The following is a 10,545-nucleotide window of genomic DNA, read 5'->3' on the forward strand; positions in this document are numbered from 1 at the left end:
TTAAAAAGGTTTTGTGATTTACATATGAAAGAACTGAAATCAACATGGTAATTCTAAAAGATGACAGACTTAACAAACAATCCAGGTCTTTTTCAATATATAATTTCAGTTACATCACACTGTAAACTTTTGCTATAAATTCTGTGTCTTACAGTCGTATTCTCCACAACAACCTGATTAAGAAGCAGTGCTCCGAAAGCTAGTGCTTCCAAATAAACCTGTTGGACTATAACCTGGTATTATGTGATTTTTAACTTTGTACACCCCAGACCAACACCAGCGTCTCCAAATCAGGGCAAAGTAGAGTTCCAGATTAAAATTTTTATCTCAAAGCTGATAGGAAGACATTGTGGGCGAGTAGGAGTGTAAAATATCTAGTCACAGTTGGTGGTTACAGAGTCCTTAGAAAAGTAAGATCTGTAGGAGCAGTTGCAAATGAACCTGGGCTGAGAAACAACAGTTTTGGAGTGCCATGAATAAAATTAAGAATCCTGTGAGCAAGAGAAGAAAATTTAAGCAAATGCCAGAAAGAACCAAGCTGGAAAGAGAGAAGTAAAAAGAGGAGGATTTAATGTTTGCAACAAGCATGACTACTTTTGCATAGTAGCACCACGACGCACAGCTATCTATTAAATTCACTAACCAATGTAATGTGTACCTATTGTTATCAAGGAATAACTACATCTTGTTGTTACAAATGCCTCTTGTTGAGAATCAAGTTAAAAATCACACAACACCAGGTTATAGTCCAATCAGTAATGGTTATTCCTTTACCATTGTTAACAAACTAGTTCTTACAGTCAGTATTGGAAGGAATTTCGGTAGCACCTCTCTATCCCAACTATTAGCTGGCAGTGGCTAACTCTGGCAGCACATGTAACAAATCTCAAATTTTAAGTTTAACAAAAGTGATTGAAAATCAATGAAGTGTTTTAATCCATAGCAAATACCTGCTTTTGAATGTGTTAATGTGTAGTGTCACAAATCTTTCCCAGGGAGTCTTTTGGAAGAAATAACTTGGAAGGTTTATAAATAGGCTAATTTGTAAACTGTACACTATCATGATCGAAGTCCTTCTTTCACCTTTGGTAGCTCACCCATATACCTTGTTTTTAACCTCATTGCTTTTCGCTTTATGCAGAGTGAACAGCTTCTGTAACGATAGCTGAAAGAACTTTAAGTATGCATGGGTATTTTCCAACTGTTGCTGAAACCTCGTAACTTGTAGCTCACTCAAATCTACTTGAAGACACTTCTGACATTGGAAAGCCATAAGTTTCCAAAAATTCCACAATCTGCAGGTTCTGTATAACACAGGCCAGCACAATTCTACTTTCACACTGAACTCCACGGGTCCAAAAACCTGCTCAGCTCCTTTCCCACTATGTTGATTTTTAATATCCATCCTATATCTTCAATACCTCTTTATTTATATTTCTTACCGAACTGTCATCCCAAAACCAAAATGACTATTGATATTTCAAGTACATTGAGAAAAAAGAATAATTTAAAAGAGTATTTAATTTTTTCATTTTCAGGGAAAACTATGCAAGAGGCCCTTCGTAAATTGAGAAATAAATGCAACCAATACCAATGTAAACTGAATCTTAGTTGCCTCCAACAATTAGTCAATTATTTCTTTGGAACATTCTTCAGACATTATCGTCTCTATCAATTTGTACTGTGTGAAGCCAGAGAGATTGATCAAATCACGCATAACCTTGAAGTTCACATACCCCCAGATATACCACCTCTGAAAGATGGAATAGATACTGAGCTTTGGAAACATCAGCGGTACATGACTGAACTCAGTATGGCTGAAGCTCAGTTGCAGGCTGATATGTCAGCTTTCCGTGAGAACATGCAACTGAAAAATGAACAAGAACTGGAGAAATTTTATGAAGATCTTAAATTTCAAGATAAAGAAATGATTGAAAGAGCAGTAAGTGAGCTATACCTTTCTTTTAATCAGTCACACATTCCTGTTCATTATATGTTAGTATGCTGTGTCACAAATCTTTCTATGAGACAATCTTTTGGGAAGTAAAATGAAGGAATTCAGATGAGCATAAGTTATAATGTAGGCAACATATGATAATGTACATAAGCTTTCAACAGAAACAGATGTGTTTGTTTTATTGTTTATTCAGAGGCTGAGGGCTTTTCTGGCTGGACCAGCATATATTGCCCAATCTTAATTGTCCCTGAGAAGGTGTCAGTGAGCTGCCATCTTGAACCATGGCAGTCCTTGGGATGTACAAACACTTACAGTGCCATTTGAAAGGGAATTCTACATTTTGAACTTAGTGATCATGAAGGAACAATGACATGGTTCCCAATCATGGTAGTATGGGGCCTATAAAGGTGGTGTGTTGGCAAATAGGATTCACTCAGGATCAGATCCAAGTAAATTGTTAAGGCAGTCTCTGTTTACTTGGATCCTGACTATTACTTTTATGCATTGGTCAAAGCAAAGTTGTTTTGTGTTGATACTGTGATGCTCTGTAAATGTAACCTTAATGTACTTGAGGTAGGAACATAGTACATCTGCAGTGTTTATTCAAGAGATTTAAAAATTCAAACATTTTAAAGTGGAGTTCTTTTCACACCTAAGGAGAGGTTAAATTGGCTCCTAAAAACTGTTGTGATGATCACAATGTGCAATTGACCCATACTTGTTCTTTTTATTGTGTATTAAATTTGTGTTGGCTGATGCTTAAATGAGTGTTGCTTAGAAACAGCAGCATCCAGAAGAAATAGCACAGTTGCTTGGCTGCAGACATCAGCAGAGTCCAATATTGTGAGGGGTTATAAAGTCATAGAATCATAGAGATGTACAGCATGGAAACAGACCCTTCTGTCCAACCCATCCATGCCGACCAGATATCCCAACCCAATCTAGTCTCACCTGCCAGCACCCGGCCCATATCCCTCCAAACCCTTCCTATTCATATACCCATCCAAATGCCTCTTAAATGTTGTAATTGTACCAGCCTCCACCGCTTCCTCTGGCAGCTCATTCCATACCCGTACCACCCTCTGTGTGAAAAAGTTGCCCCTTAGGTCTCTTTTATTTCTTTCCCCTCTCACCCTAAACCTATGCCCCCTAGTTCTGGACTCTACGACCCCAGGGAAAAGACTTTGCCTATTTACCCTATCCATACCCCTCATAATTTTGTAAATCTCTATAAGGTCACCCCTCACCTTCTGACGCACCAGGAAAAACAGCCCCAGCCTGTTCAGCCTCTCACTATAGTTCAAATCCTCCAACCCTGTCAACATCCTTGTAAATCTTTTCTGCACCCTTTCAAGTTTCACAACATCTTTCTGGTAGGAAGGAGAACAGAATTGCACGCAATATTCCAACACTGGTCTAACCAATATCCTGTACAGCCACAACATGACCTCCCAACTCCTGTACTGAATACTGTGACCAATAAAGGAAAGCATACCAAACGCCTTCTTCACTATCATATCTACCTGCGACTCCATTTTCAAGGAGCTATGAAACTGCACTCCAAGGTCTCTTTGTTCAGCAACAGTCCCTGGGACCTTACCATTAAATGTATAAGTCCTGCTAAGATTTGCTTTCCCAAACTGCAGCACCTTGCATTTATCTGAATTAAACTCCATCTGCCACTTCTCAGCCCATTGGCCCATCTGGTCAAGATCCTGTTGTAACCTGAGGTAATCTTCTTCGCTGTCCACTACACCTCCAATTTTGGTGTCATCTGCAGACTTACTAACTGTACCTCTTATGACCGCATCCAAATCATTTATGTAAATGACAAAAAGTAGAGGACCCAGCACTGATCCTTGTGGCACTCCACTGATCACAGGCCTCCAATCTGAAAGACAACCCTCCACCACTATCCTCTGTCTTTGAGCCAGTTCTGTATCTAAATGGCTAGTTCTCCCTGTATTCCATGAGATCTAACCTTGCTAATCAGTCTCCCATGGAGAACCTTGTCGAATGCCTTACTGAAGTCCATATAGATCACATCTACCACTCTGCCCTCATCAATCCTCTTTGTTTCTTCTTCAAAAAACTCAATCAAGTTTAGAGACATGATTTCCCACGCACAAAGCCATGTTGACTATCCCGAATCAGTCCTTGCCTTTCCAAATACATGTACATCCTGTCCCTCAGCATTCCCTCCAACAATTTGCCCACTACCGAGGCCAGGCTCACTGGTTTATAGTTCTCTGGCTTGTCTTTACCACCTTTCTTAAACAGTGGCACCACGTTAGCCAACTTCCAGTCTTCCGGCACTCACCTGTGACTATTGATGATACAAATATCTCCGCAAGAGGCCCAGCAATCACTTCTCTAGCTTCCCACAGAGTTCTCGGGTACACCCGATCAGGTCCTGGGGATCTATCCACCTTTACCCTTTTCAAGACATCCAGCACTTCGTCCTCTGTAAGCTGGACATTTTGCAATATGCCACCATCTATTTCCCTACAGTCTATATCTTCCATATCCTTTTCCACAGTAAATACTGATGCAAACTACTCATTTAGTATCTCCCCCATTTTCTGTGGCTCCACACAAAGGCCGCCTTGTTGATCTTGGAGGGGCCCTATTCTCTCCCTAGTTACCCTTTTGATGCTACTTAAAACCAGTCTGGTAATTCTTATGCCTGCAAGAAGTTGTCAAAGTCATTCTAGGCTGATTCCTAAGCTGTGATACCTTGCCGAATGGCTGAATATGGATGAGAACAGGAGGTCTTGTTGCAAGTCATGAAGTGAAAGTGAGCCATCATATATGCAGAGGTTAGGAAACTCTCCAGTCATATTCTTTGGAGGCAATAGAAGGAACTACTATAGATGCACTGCATGAGGTTTAGCAATCTCGACGTAAGTTGTTGAAGAGAACAAGTTCAAACTTCAATGGCATATCCTACTAACTACTTTTAAGGTGAGAGGAGAAAGAGTTAAATAGACATGAGGGTAATTTTTTTACACAGAGAGTGGTTTGTATGTGGAGTGAGCTTCCAGAGGAAGTGGTGGAACAGGTACAGTTGCAACATTTGAAAGACATTTAGATAAATATGTGAATAAGAAAAGTTTGCAGGAATATAGGCTAAACACAGGCAGATGGGATTAGTTTAGTTTGGATTATGGTCAGCATGGATTGGTTGGACTGAAGAATCAATTTCCATACTGTATGATTCTGTGAATCTATAACTGCACCAATAGCCTTATCTGTTGAATCCAAATTGAGGCTTGGCTGGGAGCCCAAAAACCAATATTTCGTTGAAAACCTGAGCCCCTTTGAAAAGTGCAGCTGTGGGTAGCATGGTGGCTCAGTGGTTAGCATTGCTGCCTCATAGCACCAGGGACCCAATTTGATTCCAGCCTCAGGTGGCTGTCTGTGTGGAGTTTGCACGTTCTCCATGTCTCAACCTAGGTTTCCTCCGGGCGCTTGGTTTCCTCTCACGGTCCAAAGATGTGCAGGTTAGGTGGAACGGCCATGGTGACATTATCTGTCGTGACAAAGTATGTGCAGGCTAGATGGGTTAGTCATTGTTGAGTGGCCTCTTTCCACACTAGGGATTCTGTGATCCTAAGCTTGCTTGATTGATAGCTTTGATCTCTGCTGCCAGTTCCCCAAAGTTTATTTACATAGGTTTTAATGGTTTCAAGCATTGTAGGCTCTACTATTGATACTTTAAAGGTCTGGATGATTAGCATTTTTATTCCTCTGTAATAAAAAGACTTCCATAATGTAGTGAAAAATAATACATGAACAAATTTTCATAAAATCTCTTTTACACATCATCTTGCCACGATCAGGTATATAGGTAAAATGCAATATGTATTTTGTCAATGGGCATGACACAAAGGGCTTGTAAAGCTATTGGTGGATGTGACGGCATTGGGTCGTGGGTGAGGAGAAATAACCAGGCATAGGAGACATGATGAAAGAGATGCTTTCAAAAGATTCTCTCAAGCAGATCATGGTTCGTAATACCTTTGAGGACTATCAACCATGATTCTTTAAAAAGCTGGCCTGACTCCAAGAAAATTCCTTAACAGTAAGACATATTGGAGCTCCATATAACTGTTTGTAAAATCATGAGGGCATGGATAAGGTGAATAGCAAAAGTCTTTTCCCTAAGGGAGGGAAGTTCAAAACTAGAAAACATAATTTTAAGGTGCGATGGGAAAGATTTAAAAGGGACCTGAGGGGCACCGTTTTCACTGAGAGGGAGTTCATGTGTAGAATTATCTGCTAGAAAAGTAGTAGATGCAAGTGTAGTTACAACTTTAAAAGACATTTGGACACATACATGAATAGGAAGGCTTAGTGGGTCAAGTGCAGGCAAATGGGATGAGTTTAGTATGAAAAACCTGGTCAGCATGGAATAGTTAGAACCTAAGGGTCAGTTTTCATGCTGTATGACTCCACGGCTCTACACACGTTAGAGGTTTTGGGTGCAGAAGTCCCAGGAATGATATTGGGAATCAGGGAAATGGAATCTTTGTGCAATCTTTAGAGGAGTCATCCTGACAATCCACGCCATAATTTAGTGAGTGGATCATGTATTCATTTGATAATATGACAAAGCATAACTTGTAAGTTTCAACTTTTAATTCTTAAAAAAAAGTTGCATTTAGCAACTTTAACAGTAGAGGGCAGGATTGTTCTGCCTGCAGAGCTTCTCACAGATAGTCCCAGTGATTGACACTTCATGAAGCTCATATGAAGTTTTACTTGTTTGTTTTCCCCTCTTTGTTCCTTTCTCGCTGAGTTTTCATCCTTAAAGTGAGTTAGTACAGACAGAAAATGAAGTCCCTCTTCCCATTTGTGATGAGTAACTTAATGTTTAAATTAATGCTTCAAAGATTGAAGACAAATTAAAGAAAATAGTGTTTTATGCATTTAAAGCTAACTTTTTTGGTGAACTCATACACATAATTAGAGTGGCAGGTAGAGGTGGAAACTACAAGAGCTACATTGTTGATTGGGAAGCCAACCTGCAGGCCTATCTTAAAAGTCAAAGAAGGGTTGCAAATTTGACCCTTTATTTGACTGGCTTTGACAATTTCGCGCCAACAAATGCTGGGTCTTCCTGGACATGGCTCTGGTCTGGAAAACTTTGTGGACCTAACTTCAGCCAATCAGGATTATGCCCAGCCTCCAGGTCAGTGGAGATAAGGAGATAAAATTAGTATGAACTTCAGTACAAGATGCCATTTTGGGGAGATGGCATAGTGGTGATGGCACTGGAATTCAGAAGCCCAGCATAATGCTCTTGGGGACATGTGCTCAAACTTCACCATGATGAAATCTGAATTCACTAATAAAATCTGGAACTGAAAGCTAGTCTCAGAAAGGGTGATTGTAAAGTGATTATTGATTGTTGTCAAAACCCATCTGGCCTGTTAATATCTTTTAAGGAGGAAACTATACCATCCTTTGCCAACCTGGCCTACATGACCAGATCCTCAGAAGTATCATTGATTCCTAAATGCTGCTCCATTCAGGATTGGGCATGAAATTGAGATTCAAGATTAATGATTAAGTATCATGAAATGACAGTGTGTTAAATGCTGGCCTCACTAGTGATGTATACAGCCCATGAAAGAATAAAGGGAAAAAAATGTTGCCTTCCTTTGTTTTTGAAGGATAGCGGGGTAATCCAGGTAATTACAGACCGGTGAGCCTGATGTCAATGGGAGACAAGCTGCTGGAGGAGATACTGAGGGATAGAATCTATTTACATTTGGAAGAAAAATCAGTAATAGGCAACATGGTTATGTGCAGGAAAGATCATGTCTTACCAACTTTATAGAATTCTTTGAGCAAGTGACAAAGTTGATTGATGAGGGAAGGGCTGTAGATGTCATAGACATGGATTTTAATAAGGCGTTTGATAAGGTTCCCCATTGTAGGCTGATGGAGAAAGTGAAGTTGCATGTGTACTAGATAGATGGATAGAGAACCGGCTGGGCAACAGGAGACAGAGAGTAGTAGTGGAAGGGAGTTTCTGAAAATGGAGAACTGTGATCAGTGGTGTTCCACAGAGATCCATGTTTGGACCACTGTTGAATGTGATATACATAAATGATTTGGAGGAAGGTATAGATGGTCTGATTAGCAAGTCTGCAGATGACAGAAAATGCAGCAGGATATAGATAGATTAGAGAGTTGGGTGAAAAAATAACATTCGGAGTTCAATCCAGGTAAATGCAAGGTGATGCATTTTGGAAGATCCAATTCGAGAGTGAACTATATAGTAAATGGAAAAGCCCTGGGGAAAATTGGTGAACAGAGAGATTTGTATGTTCAGATCCATTGTACCTCGAAGATGGCAAAGTTGATAGAGTGGTCAAGAAGGCATACGGCATGCTTTCCTTCATCTGAAAGGGTATTGAATGCAAGAGTTGACAAGTCATGTTACAGTTGCTTAGAACTTTGGTTCAGCCACATTTGGAATACTGCGTACAGTTCTAGTCACCACATTACCAAAATGATATGGATGCTTTGGAGAGGGTGCAGACGAGGTTCACCAGGATATTGCCTGGTATGGAGGGTGCTAGCTATGAAGAGAGATCAAGTAGATTAGGATTATTTTCATTAGAAAGACAGGGGTTGAGGTGAGACCTGATTGAGGTCTACAAAACCATGAGGGATAAAGATAAGGTGGATAGCAAAAAACCTTTTCCCAGAGTGGGGGACTCAATTACAAGGGATTACAAGTTCAAGGTGAGAGGGGAAACATTTAAAAGAGATATGCGTGGAATGTTCTTTATACAGAGGGTGGTGGGTGCCTGGAATGCATTGTCAGCCGAGGTGGTAGAGGCAGGTACAATAGCGTCATTTAAGATGTATCTAGACAGATACATTAAAGGGCAGGGAGCAGAGGGATACAGATCCATAAAAGATAGGTGACAGATTTAGATAGTGGGCCAAAGGGTCTGTTGCTGTGCTATAATTTTCTTTGTTCTTTGTTCTCTACCTCAGGCTTTCAATCAAGCAGACAGATTCTTTAACCAGCTGCCTCATTCAGTAAGAATTTCTGGCAAGTTTTCTTCAAGGTGCTTCCAAGGAAATTTGGAAACATTCCCCAGACCTGGCATTGCTTTGCCACATTTTTGCTTTATTCCACAAGTGTGGACTGGATCAGGCAGAAAATCAGTAGATCCCTAAAGGTCTTTTTATGGCGTGAAGCAAATTTTTCGAACTTCATGGTTCGAGCTTGTATAAAAATTGACATATGATGCAATTTAAACATCCATCAGAGGTGATGTGAAGGAGCCGGTGTTGGACTGGAGCGGACAAAGTTAAAAATCACACAACACCAGGTTATAGTCCAACAGGCTCAATTGGAAGCATTAGCTTTTGGAGCGCTGCTGCTTCATCAGGTAGCTTTCAGAGCACTGCTCCTTCATCAACTACCTGTTGAAAGAGCAGCACACCAAAAGCTAGGGCTTCCAATTAAACCTATTGGACTATAAGCTGATGTTGTGTGATTTTTAACTTTATCCATCAGAGAGACATTCGACTAAGTAGTTATAATAATTCTCAGACAGTTTGATTGACTGAGGAAAGTATTTCTGCACTGCAGAATTTGTGCAACAAGAAATGTAGAATCTCAGAAATAATATGCATTATTTTGGAGATCCAGCAGATTAATTGAAAAGATTAAGTCTCTTTCCCTTTTTTAGTTTAATATTTACTTGCTGATTTGGACATTCTTTCTTAATGTATTGTTTTGAATTGTTTAATTTTCAGAATCTAGAAAAACTTGTCAAGAATGCCCATGATATACAGATAATGGTAGCTTCTGAAATTCTGCAAAAAGAGATTGAAACAGCATTTCAAATCCTAGATTTAAAAATCCAGAAGACAACCACAGCCCTTCCAGGTTCCAAATCATCTCGATCCTTTACAAAGGAAATGAAAACTAAAAGAATGAGTATTAAGAAATAGGAACATTATAAGAATGCAGTTTTAATAATTGTGACATTTTTATCAAGAAAATAAAATTTATACCCAATATGCAAAAATCTGGTTATTTCAGTGAATGAAAGTCAATAATCAAAGCCATCTTCATTTTCACATTTATTGGAAATTTCTTGTTAGCTATTGCATTAGTATATTTATGTATTCAAAATGATGTGGTCATATTCTGCATGTCATAGATGCTGATCTTTTTCACCATTTTTCCTGTTAACCAAATAGCAAATGTCTAAAGTGAACATTTGAGTTATGACTTGAACTTTATTTTATAATATTTAGATCATGCCAAGATTAAATGGTATCTTTATAATTATACTTCCCATTGTGTCAAACAAATAATTTGTCTTGAAGTTACTCTGATTTATTTTTGTTTGTCGCGCTCTGTTTCATCCAGTTGTCTGAATTCTTCACCCAACTTTCTCGGCATGCTGGATTTTAATTCTGACAGGTAGTTGGGATTTCAATGAGTTAAATCTTGTCCTATTTATTTTTGGATATCATGGGGTTTTTATATCTTACTGAATTGGTCATATTTCAAATAATTTGGAATAACTATTATCTTATTAGTTCAT

The 10,545-nt window shown here is 39.3% G+C and overlaps 1 protein-coding gene across 1 annotated transcript in view; it reads left to right on the forward strand.

Moving 5' to 3' along the window:
• Positions 1-10,160, forward strand: part of cunh8orf74 (chromosome unknown C8orf74 homolog) — a 35,278-nt gene extending 25,118 nt beyond the window's left edge. The window contains exons 3-4 of the mRNA XM_043682366.2: positions 1,539-1,942; positions 9,746-10,160. Coding sequence (XP_043538301.2) covers positions 1,539-1,942; positions 9,746-9,943 — 602 coding nt within the window. The 3' untranslated portion in view covers positions 9,944-10,160. The remainder of the gene's footprint in view (positions 1-1,538; positions 1,943-9,745) is intronic.
• Positions 10,161-10,545: the final 385 nt, after the last annotated feature.

This window comes from Chiloscyllium plagiosum, unplaced genomic scaffold (genome assembly GCF_037043375.1).
Source record: "Chiloscyllium plagiosum isolate Xiang-an unplaced genomic scaffold, Cpla_swu_hap1 HiC_scaffold_3, whole genome shotgun sequence".
Taxonomy (NCBI): Eukaryota; Metazoa; Chordata; class Chondrichthyes; order Orectolobiformes; family Hemiscylliidae; genus Chiloscyllium; species Chiloscyllium plagiosum.